Genomic DNA, 18,391 nt, shown 5'->3' with positions numbered 1-18,391 from the left:
AGGAAATGTTTTATTCTAAAAAGTCCCCAAAAGTGAAAGCAGGACACTTCAGCACCATTCCAAATTCGCAAATCATGTATTTCTTTGGAACTGTATTTTTCTTTACTGGACTGCAGTGCTGTAATTGGTTATTGCTTTTCTGTCCAATTCTAATCAGTATAGCAATATCCAACAAGGGTGTGCTGAAAAATTCTATCACATATATCAGCAAAAAATTATTTATAATGTATTTGTAATGACAAAAGACTGAGGTCACTAAATGTAGTTTATTTCACCCTGGGGGGCCAATATGGGAGAGCAGCAGAAGGCTGGTTAGTGGGCACCAGTTGAGCCTATGCTAGAAGAACTGCAGGAAGAGCTATACTATCAAATCTCTTCTAGTAAGCAGTGGCCAATATCAAAATATTAGATTAGGGGCAGGGTGGTCATTTTGAGAAACTTTGTGTTTTAAAATGGCTGGGCAAGCAGCAGGTTGAGAGAGAGCAGGAAAACAAAACCAGGGTTCCAGTATTAGCAAGTCAAATTGTGAACTGACGTCAGGAATGCTGTGATGATTAGATCATGAATTTCACAATATTTGGTGCCATTTTCTACAGCCCTTGCTTCTGCAGCTCTTTAATTACATGAAAATCCCTATTCTTGTTTAAAAGTAAAAGATGTTTCCAGCCTTGAAAGTTTAAAAAACATTAACCAAGCACTCCAAGTGAAAAAAGTAAATAAAAAAAGCACATGAAACTAATTATTAAAACCCCCCAAACTCTCAGGGTTTCCTAGCAGACAGCTCATGATGTGTGATGGTCTGAGTTGAGCTGATAGCTGCCAGCTGCTCAACTGAAGAAAATTTGGTTTTCTTGAGGGAGAGGTGACTAGGAGGGAGTATCTGTTTTTAAAAGATAAGAGAGTAAAATATGGTGTCTGTCTGGTTGGAAGGAAGAGCTGTAGTTTTCATGTGGTTTTTTGTGTGAGAGATGGAGCTAGGAGAAACACTAAAAGTGGATCCTAGCTAAATCTTTAATGACAATCTTTACACTTGCTCCTTACCTCTTTGTCTGTGCTTCTTAAATACCATTTCAGAAGTTTTCAAATACCTGGGAAATGCATCACTAACTGGGATGTATATACATGTGTGTGTTTTAAATGCCTGCAGGCCTTTAGCCACCTAAGGCCTTGTAAGAAGCAACAGCCACAACATGCAAGTTACAAAGTAAGAATGTAGCTGCCACAAACCCATCTCTAATCTTCCTTTAATTACACGGGTGAGCAGGGCCTTAACGCTGAGACAGCTCCACACTGCCGTGTGCTCCAGCAAGCATAAAGGAAGAAGCAGCAGCACCTGATGATACAGGACTGTACAGTACGGAGGGTGAAATGAAGGCTATAATTAGGAAACCACTTTATTGTGAAGCAAGTGGTCTAATGAAAGCAGCTGATGGGACCAGCTGACTGCATCTATATTGACAATAGCCTGCTAGCATCATTAGTATCTGTCATCCTTTCCCCACCCCTCTCCAGCACATCTCTGAACGTATAAAGTAAGGTAATCTCCCCGCACTATAGACCAAAATCCTTAGTTAAATTGCTCAGCTGAGATCTGTCCGAACTCATGCGTTATGATGGCCACTATGCCAGGCGGCAGAATTTCACCTCTGGGCACACCTATGGCAAACAGCCAAGAAAGGATGGCTGCATCCTACTCCTTCACGCATGCTCCCTCATGCACAAAGGACATAAACAATATACAGAAAATACAACTAGGCAGTAGTAGATGCAGAAGAGCAGACTAGGCTAAACCTCAGCAGAAAGTTGGATAACAACAAATGCAAGGCACTTACACAGAACTCTTCTCTTCACAGAGCTCAAAACACCCTTACACACTTCAGTGAATTCATCACTCCTGGCTCTTGTGAGGAAGGGGTCAAAGTCCAATTACGTGAGCCCAGCCAAGAAGACTGGCGTAGAGAAAGAGAGCAACGTGCTTGTTCAAGGCCTGACACATGAACAGAAAATGAGTCTGCTAATTTTCAGTGCTTAATTCTGAAAAATTTAGCTTACATGCCTCAAAAAGACCTTTGGAGGTCCCTAATCCATCTGTCCCTCATGTCTGGTACCCTATACTTTCTTCCTCTCCCAGACTATTTTGCACAGTTTGGCTTGGAGAAGCTAACAACTTCCCTGTGTATGCTGACTGGACTAGCCTCTTGCTTTTCAGCTTAGCTGTTAATGCAACTGGAAATACACACAGGAAGAAGCTTGCCCTTTTGCTGCCCTTGACGCACCTAGTCTGAGCCTACAGGATTTCAGATCTCCAGGGCTCTCTGTCTAGTAGCTTGTAAAAGCATTCTGAATTTACTACTCTTTTAACCAGCAAAGAAAATAAATCTTTCTTGCCATAAATGCTAATGTTGATGCACTGAGAAATTCAAAGGCAGGCTACAGAGAGAAACATTCCCCATGCGATGATTAAAGTGCCAGTTCATGAAAGCTGACGTCAGCGCGTGCTTTCAGGGTGGCAGAGCACTTTGCATTTATCCTCTCCTTGTTTGTGCTCCATCTGGATGGGCTCCAGTGGAAAAAAAAAAAAAAAAAAGAGAGAAAAGGAGAAGCTAATGCCTTTCTAATACATTTCTGAATTCCTTCAGTTTCATGCAGGGAGCAGGCTCTGAAGCACCTAACTTGTGCTTGACCAGTTCAATGAGATAAAAGAAACCGAAGGCAGCTGGTGCTCGTAGCCGGACTAAGTTATAATTAGATTGTCATAGCAAACAGTCAGTTGGGGCAGCTCCAAGGAGGACCGAAGGAGAGCACACTGGTAAGTAACATCATCTCAGGATTCAATAATTTGCAAAGGCAACACTGTTTCCCATCAAGTGGATTCATTTCTGCTCACAACTCCTTTCATATAAAGTCAGCATGGTTCAAAACCCAAAAAAGCTGCATGAGTAAGCTACAGGTTTCTGCTAAAAACGATCTGACTGGAGGACGCCCAAGAGCAGTTCCCCAACTCCATGGTATTGTTCCCAGGTTAGAGGATAGGCAGGGTGGATACTAGGCTTCCTACTGAAGCAGATCTCCCTTCCCTGGGATGGGGCAGCACAGGGAATGCTGCATGCTCCCCCCTTCCTCATGTCCCCTTAGAGCAGTGGCACCACCAGTTAGGTCAGAGCAGTTTGTTCAAAGTGTGAGCACTCCAGTGGAGATGCTGGCTGCTGGGAGGCAGCCTTATGTGGAAAGGAAAAATACCTTTCCCTGCCCCCCACCCCCCCTTCTTCTTTTTTCTTTTTCCTTTTTTTTTTTTTTTTGTTGTTTTTTTTGTTGTTGTTGTTGGTTTTTTTTTTTTCCTTCTAATTCTGGGCTGCTGTTGGAGTCAGTGCGAAACGCTTACCCTATCAATCTGGTCACACACAATGTTGCAACTGCGGCAATAATTACATTGCAGGGTTTCTCACTGAAGATGGCTACTGATAATTTGGTTTTAGAGCTACACACTGTTACTGTCAGGCAGCGTGGATGATGACTCTGCACGACAGTGGTTTTGGTCTGTGGTCACTCTCATAGCTGGCATGGTTACTTGGTACAAACAGCTTGTGTTGATCAATACAGGAGCTAAATCTGCAGTGAAGCTGCCTCTCAAGCACTGAAATAACAGCTTTGAATTTACTGGAACATGCCAATGCTTTAGAGTTAGTTCCCATTTCAAAAATCAAGATGGCAAGATAAAAGTTTAAAAGGTTCCAAATCAGTAATATTTTTCAACTACATGGTTTCAGCTGGAAAATAAGTCAAAAGGCAGGCATCCTGCACTTCTGAATATTCTGAAACTAAACTGTCTTTGAAATAACATTCTGAAATGAAAAAATTCACTTTAGGTCCACTTTTCCCCATCTTTTCCACCAAGTAAAAAATGAAAGACAGACAGACCAACGGTGCCAGGAAAAAATTTCCATTTCAGCAATGTAATTTCTTCTCAGTAGGATTTTTTTTTTTTCCTATTCTGAAGGACATACCTTCACCATCTAACAGGTCTGAGATCAGATCCCCGAAAGTCCTGACCCTTCCTACTCCGAGCAGTATGCAAGGATGCCTTCAGAGCTAGGCAAGGAGAGGGTGCAACCTGCAGCCTTGCATCTTGCAGGCTGGAGGTAGAACCCACGAGCTAATTACTGGGTGTGGGTAATGCAAGTGGGAGCATGATGGGAGAGCAGTGGATGTCTCTCTCCTCTCCATTCCCCACCCTACGATAATCACAGCCTGGGCCTCTGCCAAAGTGCTGCTGAGTGCTCAGCGCCCCTGTATGAATACTGAGCATCAGGGCAGACTGGATCCTCAGTGACCTGGGCGCCCCAGAGTTTGCTGCTCCCCACTTGTACAGACTGCCAATGTTTTGCTGTATCTGCATTCAAACTGAGGGAAAAAACAGGCATAAAATTGGCACAGCTACCAGTCTAGCGATGCTAGCGATTGTGTGATAAGTTGTATAGTGGTTGCACAACTGGGCTGTGTCTGTGGAGCCAGGACTTCTGGGTTTAATTTCCTGCTCAGTCACTGACTCGTCACATAGCCCAGGGCACATCACTTCACCTCTCTGCACATAAATTTAATCATCTTTAGTTGGGGGGTAATAAGACTATCGCACAGGAATGTTAGGACACAAATTACCCTCATAAATATCTGTAAAATGTTTTAAAGGATGCTTCAACAAAGGCATTGACTATTTCATTGTTGAATAAGTAACAGTCAGGGGAATGTCCTAATTGCCAGGCTGGCTTATTTACTTACCTTGTACTAGAGATTTCTGGCAGCTGTACCAAAAGGATGGCTCAGGTAGGGGAAAGGGTGAAGAGGTTGTTCAACTAGTGCAGCAGGAGCAGCAGCAAGAAAAGGTCAGCTCATGCCACAAAACAAGTACGTGATAGATAAATGTTATGCCAAAGGCTGAGGCATTTGCGTCATTTTCAGCCCAGATGCACAAAAAGCTTATGTAGATGATACAGTGATGGAATACGGATGTCTAATCCTGTTAAACATGGTCCAGGAAGTCCCATATCATTGCTTCAGAATGCATGGTCAACTCTGTTTTCAGATTTAAAAAGCATTTAGATACCTGAAGTTCGCTTTTGTACCTTCCCAGAGGTGTTATCTTCTTGCCTACACTGAGCATCTCCCTGTCTGTCCTCCACCTGAGGCTGTCTGGGATTCACAGCCTAGGTGTGTCAGCGCCTCAGATCCCCAGAGGGTCTGTGAGGAATACTCAGGGATGTTATATGATTCATCTAATCACTCAGTTTTGCTGTGGAACTTAAGGAGCTGCTGCACTCCAGGCCCTAGAGGCTGTATTTGCAGATAGGTGAGCTTTCAGAGGGTCCCAAAGTCTGCACTGAAATAATACAAGATGGTTGCTGAGAGAGCTAAGCAGAGAGCAAGGCTTAGAAATTTTCAGAAGATGCACCACTGATTTCTGCTGTCTAATCTATCCCACCTGTGTCCTCTCCACTTATTCCTAACTCCTGTGTTTTACTTGGATCTGAAAGACAATTCAGAGGATACCTGTAGGCAACCTGGCAAGTGCAGGTAAATCCCTGGTGGGTGGAGAGCTGCTCAACTGGCCAGTTTCTGTGACTTAACAGGAGGTACTGACTGCAAAACTGACTTGATGCAAGAGCACGGAGAGTACTTTGTGCTTCATCTGCCCACTGTGAAGCTGTTACACATATTTTTCTGAGACGCCCAAGGCCCAGCTCCCCTGCTGTTGTTAAATTGAACAGCAGCCCTGGCTGCTGGTTTACTTTGGGGATTATCTCCTCTCACAACCTAAGCCCATTGGGGCCCTCACGTGGTGCTTCCAGTCACCTAAGCAACATAAATGGTTTTAAGCTAAAGGGTTTTCCTTCATGGTTAATTTTTAACACTAAAAGGAATTTAAAAAAATCCTTGATGGTTACAATACAGACACTTTAAACCTATCAGGTCACTTCTGTTCTTCACAGCCACCATCATTTTACACCGATGAGAAAGCACTCTTAGATGTTTGGAAGCAGCTGGTTTCTCCAGCTGAAATAACTCATTCCAGGATCAGCCTGTGGATCAGTGTCAGAAATTCCCGACTGCCTCTCACTGAACCATGTCCCTGCAGCACCACTACTCTAAAAGCATTATTAAACCATCCTTGTAAGGAAACAGAAGGCCTGGAGAATACAAGCACTGAAAAATATTCATGGATGCCATACTCCATCCGACAGAGGACATGAGCACATTTCTGTACTTGACTTCTACAAATCCTGCTGAAAGCCTGCAATTAGGGAAAACCCACACAGTTCAGTGAATGAAGTTTTTTCAGTAAAATCCACATAACTTAATCTAGATATGACTGCATAATGAGTAGCAGTTACATAGGTCACAAATGGAAAGACATAAGGGAACTTCTTCCAGTCTCTAGCCAGTGAGTAGTTCCAACCACCCCTTAAATAAGCTTTCCTGTGTTTTGTTGGATTTCTTTCTAAAATTGCTCAAGCCATGGGCTCTCTGCCTTTTTCCTTGGGCGACCATTCTCTCTGATGATCAAAACAGAACAATTTTTGCACTAGGAGGTTCATCCAAAGCAGCTAAAGTTAGAAAGATTCCCCCCCCAGTCAGGTGAGGCAAACTGACCCTAGATGAAACTTTTTTATGCCATTTGACCTTATAAAGCAAAATGCAGACATTGTACCATGACAAGAGAGAGGTCCATCAGCAGCAACAAAGGAGACCAGAACTTGAACTCGACTGCTGCCAACAGTTGTCAGGTTCCATCACTTCCCTGTTTGAAGAACAGATTACTTCTCAAGACTAGGCAACAGTACAACATTTACCCCCAATGCCCTTCATAACCACCTGAGCGGGCAGCAAGGCCAGTACTCTCAAAGGCCCTTTGGACAGTGACTGCTCATGCGGCCTGAGCTGCAGCTCTTCTCCAGAGAAAGAACCCACAAAGCCTGTTTTCTTGGGATGTTAAGAAATCACTGTACACAGAAGAGATAGTTTTCTGTGTTGCACGAGACCGCCATTGGCCTAAGCAAAATCCTGGGCTAAGATGACATCCATTTCATGCATTTTTCTATACAGAATTGAAGTTCCTCCTAAGCCCCTCTGCTTTTGTGCATCAGTAGGCAATCTGGTCTACTCAGTGGTCCAGTGAGGAAAATGTCACGAAGGCATTTGAAACCAAGAGCACGTTATTAAAGAAAAAAGGGGGAATGGATAACTGACAGACAGAATGTACAGATTACTTTCTGATTTAATGTGACACTGAATGCAGTCAGACTAAGATCCAGACCTAATCATTTGTCATTCACTCCAGCTTAATGTTACCTCTGCTTAATGAGCACAGAGGGAACATGCAGCAGTAATATCTTCAGTGAAGTAATTTTGCTTATGGAGCAGCTGCAAACTGCATGATTCTTGATGTTTTTTTAAATGCTAGTGCAGTTTGTCACATACTTCAGTCTACACAAGAAAGATGCCAGAAGATATTTCCATAGACTAATTAAGCAGCCCACCAGCTCATGCTCCAGCTCCTATGTGCTCCTACTGTAGTAGTGCAGTAGAGCTACACCACAGCTACAGAAGCCAGGGGAAAAGTCTCCTGCTGCAGAAATAGCACAGGGCCAATAAAATTTAAGCTCAATGGCTTCTCAGTTCCCAAAAGTATCAGTAAAGGCAGCATACCTTTCAGAGCTGAATGCTATAAGGAACTGGGAATCTGCAGTCCAAAGTGGAATCACCCTGGCTCCTACACAAGAATTATTTACACTCTAGTATCCTTCAGGATGCTGGAGGATCAAAGAGCCATCTTTCCCCCCAGTTCCCAACTGGCTGCACCTCTTCTGTCTTGGCTTTCAGTAGTCCAGAACAAAATTTAGCTAAGTGGGGAAAGGGGATGTCTAGTTATTGTAGCAGGGGGCACCAGCATGAAATTCAAGATGCACTTGTACCCATCTCTAGACAGAACAAACCTGATGTGAGAATCTGCAATATTTTGTACTTCTAACTCATGCTCTAGCACCCCCCTCCGCCCCGCTTTCTGCATGCACACATGATTTAGAAAGGTAAATCAGCACTGAACTACTGTTTTGAGTTGCCTTTGAAATACCCAGTATTGATTAAATCTTCTGCAGAGAACTGTATCTTCTTACTCCTTCTCAAGCCAAGGGCTGTATGAGCAGTGTCTATCCAAGCTCCCAGGAGGGAAGAAGGACCAGAAGAACAACATTTAGGGATGAGAGGAGATTGTAGGCTTCACAATCCACTGGGATATTTGCTTAGGTTCCTCACTTGTGAGGCTTACATTTTACAAAGTGTCTGAGGTGAAGGTGCGGTAGAACAGACTGGAATACAGTAAATCTTGTCTCCTGCACTGCATGTTTGAGGCTGTGTTTGGTTCCATTTACTGAGCTAAATAAATACCGGCAGCTGGGATATCAGGTAGATAGTTAATGACCCACAGTGAAGACAGGGACAGAAAGAGCAGCAGAGATGCCTGTACTGCACTGAAACAAGATGCAGGTGCTTCTGTTTTGCATTCTAAATATATACCCACTTGGGGCTGCATGTAGAGTTCCCAGACACAGATCTATGGATAAGATTTAGGCAAACAGAAGTCCTACTAGTAATGGCCCAAGCTTTAAGTGCAGGTCAAAGGAGAGGTGAGTAGAGCTACAAACCCTGAAACCTGACTCTACAACTTGTATTTTACCCACTTCTTTTGATCTTAGCAAGGACAATGACAGGAATGAAATAGAAAAAGGAGGAGTCTGAATACCTTCTGTGTGCATAATGAGTAGGTTTAGGAACCCCAGAACACTTTATTCCCTGAAACATTTTAATTTTCTGTTCATTTGTATTTCTGGAGTGGAAATGCAGTGCACCTCACAAAAAAAAAAAAAAGAAAAATCACACCACTGCAAACCATGCTTTGCCTTCAAGTAAAAATCAAAATTTGAAGTATTTGATGTAGGAAATAACAAAGATATTGGAAAACAAGATCACAGGAAACCTGTGAAGTATCCTCTGTACTAGTAGATCATATGAATTGACCTACAACTATAAAAAAAGGAATGTCTAATTTCCAGGAATGACCTCTTCTGAACTCCTGATAAGAATTTTGAAAAAACTTAGCAAATTCTTCCTTGGAAACCAGCCATGGAGACTCCAGTCTGAGACCTGAACACACCACAGATCCTATGGGAAAGGTTCAGCCAGGCTAGGTTGCCAACCAGGTATCTCATTTTTGTTTGACCCCTTACTGCATGCTAGTGAAGAAATTCCTTCCCCACAGAGAGAGTCATTCTGGAACCAGCTGCTGTATAGCAGTGGGCAGGAGGATACAGGACTGCCCTGGGCTATTTAGCTCTGGAGGAGAAGTGATGCACATGACCCAGTTCCAGGTCCAGTCCCAGACAAATGGAGGCTGGAGTTCAAGGCAGTGGAGAAGGTGCAGTTATTCTAGCTGTGCTGCACAGCACTGCACCAGGGATGCCACCACATAGATGGATGGTCCAAGTTGCTCAGAGGTTGACTTAAAGTTGTTTCCACAGCATTGTACTTTCCTGTGTAGAACAACCTTAGCAACTTCAACTCAATGGTCTTGCTGGAATCGAACATATGAAATTGCAACTTTTCTTTTTTATTTCACCTTGTTATTGGGGAGTACCAGGTCATGATTATGGACTTGTATCTAACATTTTATATACAGTTTTATAAGAAAAAGGGCATATAGATGCACAATTAAGGTGCCAGATGCATGAACAAGTTTATCACTTCATGCAAGCAATTGACATCCTGAGTAATATTCATGAAATAGAGAATTGAATCCCAGAATGAAAAAGCTTTAACACTTCGGACATCATCCTCCACTTGACTGATCTGCAGAAGCTAACTCTACAGTACATTTCTGATCAAGATTATTGCGCCCAAAAATCTCTGGCTAACCAAGAAGCTTCATTTATATCCCAAAGTTTTTTTATTCTGCTACTCTCTGCATCTCACCAGAGAGCAGCCTCAGCAGAGACAGATGTTTGTTCCACTTGCTTTACAGAGATGTCGTTTTAATGTTCTTTTCTGTGTCAGTCTCAAGTTGGTGCCTCTTGGCTCTTCTTCCTGACACAAGCCAGATGAGTAAAGAACCTGCCAGGACTCCAGCTACTGCAGCCACAATGACAGCCCAGTAGGGGACTGAAAGTTCAGTTTTCTCCAAGTTGAGATCTGAATTTCTGAATCCACTGTTTCTCAGTGTAGAAAAAAAGGGTTTCTCCTACAAAGGGAGAGCAAAGGTTTTAGTGACCACAGACCACTCAACAGGCAGCATTCAGACAATAGGCCATCACCCCTTCCCAGAGAGGAACTGTCAATCTTAGACTATCAGCTGTTTCTGCCTTCTGTCTATTTTAGCTCAGACTCTTTCCTGCCCTATTGCCTGAAAGTTCCTAGAACAAGAAAAGGAGCCATCTCAGAGTGTGCTGGCATCATTTCCAAATTTGTTTGTTGCAGACAACTAAATGGAAATATGTAGACTCATTAAAACTGGCTTAAATGAGAGGCTTTCCACTGCAGTGAGGATAATTTTTTTTGCATTAAATTTTAAGTAGATTTCCCTGTGTGTAACAAAACAGAAGTATATTTTAGCTATTTAAAGCCTTCACAAAGATACTATTTTAAAGAATTTTACCAATAAGAAGAGAAAAATAGAAGTGGTTAATGGAGAGTATGGACATCTCGGCCTTTACTTACTGGGTTTGGACACTTGAGTTTTGATCTGTCATGGGTAAAGCTGTTGTAAGTCTGCTTTTCACCAACTGGCTCCAACTGAAGAAGAGAAAAGCAATAGTAAACATAACGATTTTTTTTCCTCCTCAGACTCTCCTGACTTGGGTGGTTACAACTTTTTATCCAATCTTTTGATGGTTGCAGCTATGAAGAAATGTGGTAGAAGGTGCATCACAGTTTCCAAACATTTTAACACTCATGAACTGAAGACATTGAGATTCTGATGTAGTGACTGCACAAAAACTCCCTCAGGAAGCAAGGAACATGAGAAGCCTTTCCTCCTTTTGCACTGAGTGGAGAAAATAACTCTGAATACCACATACTTTAAATATTCTGCTAAAACAAAGTGGTTCACTATACACCCAGTTCTCCCACGTACACATCTCAAATGACAGTATAAACTACAACGAAAAAAACCCCAACATATGACAGATGTTAGTCATGTACTTAGTACTGAAAGAAAGATGCTTAGGTGTCACGGTGATGGAATTGACTTCAGAAATGATGTAGAGTTATAGAGACGGGACAAGACAGTGTCAACCTTTGCAGTCTTCACTCAGACACGAAACTCCCTGGGAGTTTTAGCTGAGGCTAAGTTCACAAGATTGCAAGAAGCGAGTTAAATAGAGCTTTTTATACTATCAGTTGTCAGCTAAGTTGCAGTAGCTGACCATAGGCTCGCCCCAAGTCCATTTCAAACTCAAAATATGTCTAGGCTAATGGCATAGCACTTGTAGTTGGCTAGGCGTGCACATACCATCGGTTACCATAGTTGAGCTAACAAGTAGAGGCTTGCTCAGTCATGTTAACTGAAGCATTTACAACTGTGTATGGACATGCTTGAAGCAATGATTTCAGGACTGGCCCACGGAGAACTGCGGAGTTGTCATCCAGCACTTCTGGGAATACAGTATAGAGGAATGCTGTTGCTTCTGCTATTGTCCATATGTGCATTTACTGTCCTCAAGCGATTAAGAGAGTTTAAGTGATTACATTGAAGAGAAACAATACCACAACAAGCCCAACACAATGCAGAGAAAAATTCTATTCATGAGATTCCCATATGGAAGCACTGGGAATACTTTCTAGTTCAGTTTATAAAAAAGAAAAAAATAGAAAAAGAAAAAAAAAGAAGTAGAGCCTGAAAAATGAAAAGAGAGATATGAACCATGGCAAAATGTGACTAGAGAAGGAAAGAAAGCTAACAAGTGGAGAGAAGATGAGAAGCAAAAGAGAATGCCAAGTTGTACTGATTGTTGTGAGTCCTGGTGGACTCGTATATGAGTCCTAAATCACTTGGCCTGCCTGCCAGCTAACATTGGACTGAATTTGGTAGTTTTATTTCATCTTAAAGGGAACAGCTCAAATTATGATGTGGTTATTTGTAAGATGTGTGGCTCATATCCTGTAGCATTCTGTCTGGAGTACGACTGGTTATTTGTAGATAATTGTAATATTCCCTGTGCCAGGCCACTTGGTAAGGAGTCTGGCACAGAGCCCAGACAAAGGATGATAAGGTACAAAATTTTGTAGCCAGCCATGCTTGCTTCATCTCTATGTGATCTATTCCTCAGGAGCATTAGCTTCTGAGCTTTGAAGATGACCCTATCCCCATGTCTATGAGTGTACAGGGCAACTTCTGGAAGAAACATACAGCTATTCTAGAGCATGTGGCAAACATGGAGGCAGGACACAAGCTAAACACACCATCCATGTGCTCTTCTCCTGGGCCAGGGGACCAATGAGGTGGATTTGGCACCAGTGGGGGCCCCTTAAGACTTCAAAGTCCTCTGACTTCAGAGAGCAGGAGCATGCTTTGCTTTGCATGAAGCAAAAAGGGCAAAGAACATCATGATGAGGGAGAGGCTCCTTAAGCCATCCCCATCCCTGCATGCCCACGCAGTGGCCAGGCACAGGCTGGCCTTTTATGTGTACTGACAAGAATCCATGTCATTTGGCCATAAGCCTACAGCCTGCTGAGCTTTTCAGGGAACAGGGAAACAATACAGCCTTACAGTAAGCTTGCACAGCCTCGCCGTACATGGGCTGTGAGTGAAAAGCATGGATGTGTTACAAGAACTAGATTTAAATAGTAAGCAGTGAAATCTGCAGTTGGCATAGACCGACAGATTTCTATGGAAGGGAATAGTTGCACTTCACATCAGCAAGAACCTGATCCCCGTCACCCCAGTAGAAATCTTTGTGTCAGTATCCTTACATGCGTAGGAAATGAGTGACAGTCTGGACAGAATAAAACTCTGATGACATAGAAAAAGGACTGATGGTGATTCAGAAATGAGTAATGGCCAGCAGGAACACCACGTGGCAACAGAAACCCAATTTAAGGCTACCATATGTCCAGGTACTGTCTCTTTTTCTTCTCAAAACCTGAAGCCACGCTCAATTTGAATGTTTTCTACATTTGCCTGGGGTTTCTGGGCCACCATTAGCCCTGTTAGAGCTACTGCACATGGAAGCCTAACAGACTGCTGTCAGCTGGAGTCGTGGTCAGGGAAGCCTGACAGAAAACAGGCACATTTGCTGTGCATGCACAAATCAATTACTCAGAGCATGTGCATGCACTGTACAGCTACTGCTTTCTGTAACCCTGGACCTACAGCTCATATGCTATACTGGGCAGCTGCACAGATTTCTGCCCTGCATTTCCCAGTTCCAGTTCATTCTGGAGTATTGTGTAAGTTTCTTATCTTGCTCAAACTTTTTTAAACTGAAAAGAAATTCCCCTCCATATATGCTTGTTTCTTGTACAAACCAGGATACAGGATTTCTGCTACCACAAAGTGTTTGGGTACTGCTGTTTGAGACAAGAGGAGGAAATGTCACTGTGGCATGAAAATGCCATAGTCTTCCTTACACCATGGGAAACATCACAGTTCTGAAAGCAACTGTGACCTTGGAGTTATCAAGTCCAGCATATGCCTCTTCCAGCACTATTCAAAAGCTATCATTTCCCCCAAATGACAGAAGGAATATGACTGCAAGCAGAGGCATCATAGGTGTGATTTCAGCCCCCCATTAGTTTCAGTGAATCTACTAGAATTGCTTCAGATACTAGAGTGGGTGGTACAACATGTCCACACTATTAATGGCAGCAAAAATTCAATCACATGTATGTTTTCCTGATAAATCTAGCAGAATTCACTGAAGAAGGGCAAGCTCATTCAACAGACATTTTTAGGAAACCTACAGGACTGTTTAACTAGGCTGATTTTTTGCTTTAATGCAAGTTATTTACCAAATGAGAAGGGAATCTTTCATTACACTAAGACTCTCAGGATTTCATTTTGAAAGAGCAAGAGACTTACACTGTTTTATGCAACATGAATGCTTTGGATCGTGTTCCTAAGAAATGCAGGCTGAGAAGGGTCTCAGAGTTGAGCAGCCCCCCACTTGTTAGAATATCAATTTTATTTCTTGCTTACTGTTTTGTTTCAGACACCTTTCCCATGATTTTTTGTAGGGACTGCTACCACAAACACATAGGGATCTAGGTCACAACCTCTTACCATATTATTCCAGAGAGCCATGGCCATCTCAGCATAGCCTCTTACACTGAAATGAAAGCAGTCTGCCGCAAAGAAACTCAGATCTGGCTTGTCATTCTGTGATAAAAGCAAAAATGTATTTCTCAGCCCATTTCAGCCTTTGAGATCTGACATATTCTATCTAATAATGCACTGTACTTGGCATACCCACTTCACAAATTTGGTACCTTCCTAAAGGCAATATGCTTCTATTTTGACACTGCAAATGAAACTAAGGTACTCCTAACTGTGGGCTGGCTACTGCATCTTGAGACCTTCTGTGTAATGCAGCTTGCTCAACTTTAAACAGCGATTTTCATAACAAACTTAAATTTGTCATTAAACCAACAGTCATAACTCTTATGTGGACTCTGCCATTAACCCACACTCCACCTTGCACAGAACTGACAGAAAACTGGTTGCTTATTCTTGTCTGTTAAACTTCCACAACTCAGAATTACATCCTTTCAGGTGTTGAAATTTTGCTGAATTTCAGGCAGCATTAAAAACTGTGGCGTTACCCAGTTGTGAGAAATGTCTGTCTTAGGGAAAATTTGCCTCATCGATATCAATATGGTAACCATTCTTTGGACTTGAAGCTGCCAGAATGAAATGGGGGTGCTAAGACAAAAGAATCAGTATTATGCAAAACTGGGTGGTTTTGACCAGGATTCATGCTGAATATTTGTATCCCTAAATATACAGCATATATAATGCTAAGGCTGGAGAAGAGAGGGATAATCAGTGTTTGGCTTCAAAAGTTGCTTCCTGTTTCCAGGCTGGGATGAGCCAGGCATGCAAGTGCCAGTCTCTGTGTGAAGGAAACCTGAACGAACTCCATAACCTAGACCAGAAGAAAATTGTGGTGAATGCCAGCCAAGCCCCCAACAGGGGAAGCAAGAGGGGAACCAACATGCAGTTTAGATGAAGAAAGAGGGTGCTTAGGATTAATGTGTGCACACTACAAATTATTCCTAAAACCATTTTGATTCAGAGGCAGCACAGTCTTTCCTGTCTTTTCCTCTGTCACTCTTTTTGCAGGTTCTATCCTGTGCTGCTAAGACTGTCCAAAGAGAAGAAAACACAATTCTCATGGCATGGATCTTACTGACTTAGAGAAATCAAGATACTGGTCCCTACATAATAGGAAAGAAAACCAGAACTTACGCTATCCAGGGGTAACAAAGTGTTTCGGAAAAACGGCTGCATGACAACTGCAAAGTCCTCACGCTCTTCATACCGACCGCTGTTGATCAGCTGTAAGGCTTCAGCCTGTATGGAGTTTCACGGTTGGAAACAGAAAAGTTACTTACAAGGTTCATCTAACATTTGGCAGCTATCAAAAACATGCATATTACACTTCTTTCAATTTAGGAAGTCATAAATGATTAGTATAAATACAGCTGAATAGTATAAAGCAGTCCAGAGAACGGCTAAGAAAATAATTTGGTTCATGATGAGATTTTCATGAGGAAAATGCACAGAAGCTAGGATAATTTGAAATGTGAAGTTGTTTAATTTAAAAAAATCTTCATACCTTACTTACAAAATCAGTGCTGCACAATCACAGCGAAATTCAAATTCACAGAGAATTAAAAAAAGTAATAAGGCCAAAATTCTTAGAATTGACGAGTTCAGAAGGCCAACTTGAGCTGAAGTGACTTGATTTTTCAGAAAGGTATGCTTGAAGTAAAATAAAACTTAAGCATTGAAAAATCACCTGCTACTTGAGAACTATGGCAATAGACATTCACACAGATAATAAAAACATCTCCTTGTTACTTCCCAGCTCATGGGTATAAATTCTAATGCTCCTGGTCACATCTCAAAACCTTCCTAACCTAACTTCCTTAGTTAAGGAAAACGTCCCCCTGGGTCGGTTTATACAACTATTTTCCAAGATGGATTTTTTGAGCGTTGTCAGACTCATTGAACAACAACCACTGCTAGAGCCAGGAGGGAGGGCTGGAGAACATAATGTGAACTGATACAGTAATTCCTGTATTCAAAGGATGGAATGATCAAAGAACCTTCTGATCCAATAGCTATTTATAACCTTTGTTAAATTTGAGTGAATCTTATGCCTGAGGCTATGAAAAGTTACTCTCAGATAGCAAGTTGACCCATGGTAAGCTATCTGTGTGCACACTTTCAGCCCATGGCAAAAGAAAGGAATATCAGGTTGGTTTAGTTAATTTTCTCTGGTAAGAGTTTCCACAAAACAGCTGATGCAAGGTGATTTGTCATCCTTGCAGTGATGTTAATTCATGTGAGCTATTAGTTGGATTCATAACGGACAAACACGTATCAACAGAACAGCCATCATCAGGAATTCCTTTTCAGTTGTCAAAACAGCAACTGGAAGCAGAACTGGTCTCAATCTGCCTCCAGTTCAGAACTGACGTCAAATCATAAAGCAGTGTAGAAAGACTTGCTGCTAACTGGTTAGCTGGCTAGGGTTTTAGTTAGACTGTAGCCGAGCTGTTTCCTAGTCATCCCTCTCTGTCCTGCTGAGGATATGCATGAGAGGAAGGGCAGTAAGGGAAGCAGTATAAAAGGACACAAGGGAAGATGACCAGTTACAGAATCAAGGTATTACCTGAAAATCTCTGTTGACTCTCTTAATTTCTTGTAGTTCATCAGAATTTTCCTCAGGGTTTAAGAAACATGGGCAAACATTCCTTCAATGACAGAAATACTAGCATTAAAAGCCAACCTGAAATAGCCTATGCAGTTCTTCAGCAACATGTGTCTGTTTCAAGGAGCTCAGGATAGGTGCTCAAAGCTCACATGTTGAAGGAGAGTCACCTCGTTAGCTTACAAATGGACAGATACTTCAGAAAAAAAAATCCCTACTGATGTAGTTTTCAAAGTGAACACCTGTCACAGCTGGTAAGAGCTGCAGGATCCACAACTCTTGAGTTAGACCCAAATGTTTAGTATGCCACACATTAGCAGGAAATCACACATGTCTGAATAAAAAACCCCAACACCCTACACATAGGCTTACAGCAGATTTTCAGAAATCTGGGGGTTTAAAGATAGAAAAGACAAATTGTTTATGTAGTCTGCTGCCTTAGACCACTGTTTTAGTCTGTTACCCCTATATCAAGAGGTAATAACTTGTGCTTCACTGAAATGCATCCTCTAAGAACGTGCTTGGAATGAATATGAAGACATCAAGCAAGACAGTCAATTCATTATTTTCCCTTCTAGTGTGTTCCAATAGTTAATCACTTCTATTATTAAAAATCTGTGCCTAACTTCATTTGAATTCATTAGGCATCAGCTTCCAACCACTGGTCTTTGTTATACCTTTCTCTGCTAGACTAAAAAGCCTTTTCATGTCCATGCTGACTCCTGTAAAGGCACTGCTGCTTTCTAAAACAAGTCCCTCAATCTTCTTTGAATTAGGATTTTGGTCTCCTCCATTAGGTGTGAAAAGCAGTTCCTGGTTGTGCAACCTGCTGTATGCAGCCCAGACTGCACCACAGGTAATGCAGCACTGAATACAAGGAGAGGCATCAGGGATGTCAGCCTGTGCTGCTGAGCAGTGAATGGCTGGGTGAAAAAGGCTTTGAAGTTCAGTAGGATGGCAATTATATGGTGACCTGTGCTGTGACATGCTGCCTTAGAGCTGAGAAGACAGGCGACGACTCTGCTTTCTACAGGCGTATACCTTCTAGCTGAAGTATTGGAAGAAATAATAGAAAGTTGATGGGAACTAGCATCTCAGGTAAAGGCTGCGATGAAGGTAGCTTGGAAAGCTTGGTGTGGATGTCCTGCTGTAGAAGCAATATAGATTGATCCAAAAAAATAGCTCTTTAAAGGCAAAGACCTGTTTTGCTCACTTACTTTGATGTCAAAGCACACTCCGAAGAGCTTGCTGCAATCTGACGCAGTCCAGAAATCTCTAGTATCTCCACCATGTTGACAAAGACTCTTGGGAGCTGCAGAGATTATGATAACCAGACATACCAAATCACAGAACATGATACCACTACAAAGTGAGAAAGAAGTGCCATCCATAGGTCAGGGAGTCAGTGCAA

At 42.2% G+C, this 18,391-nt stretch overlaps 1 protein-coding gene across 1 annotated transcript in view; it reads right to left on the bottom strand.

The window, feature by feature from the left end:
* Positions 1-9,639: 9,639 nt before the first annotated feature.
* The window catches only part of PLB1 (phospholipase B1), an 81,094-nt gene continuing 72,342 nt past the window's right edge, over positions 9,640-18,391 (bottom strand). The window contains exons 53-58 of the mRNA XM_074864842.1: positions 18,198-18,292; positions 16,942-17,023; positions 15,510-15,614; positions 14,325-14,420; positions 10,762-10,836; positions 9,640-10,285 (exon numbers count right to left, since the gene is read on the bottom strand). Of these exons, the coding sequence (XP_074720943.1) occupies positions 10,064-10,285; positions 10,762-10,836; positions 14,325-14,420; positions 15,510-15,614; positions 16,942-17,023; positions 18,198-18,292 (675 nt within the window). The 3' untranslated portion in view covers positions 9,640-10,063. The remainder of the gene's footprint in view (positions 10,286-10,761; positions 10,837-14,324; positions 14,421-15,509; positions 15,615-16,941; positions 17,024-18,197; positions 18,293-18,391) is intronic.

Source organism: Strix uralensis, chromosome 3 (assembly GCF_047716275.1).
Source record: "Strix uralensis isolate ZFMK-TIS-50842 chromosome 3, bStrUra1, whole genome shotgun sequence".
NCBI classification, from domain to species: domain Eukaryota; kingdom Metazoa; phylum Chordata; class Aves; order Strigiformes; family Strigidae; genus Strix; species Strix uralensis.
This window is presented reverse-complemented; position numbering and strand designations above follow the sequence as displayed.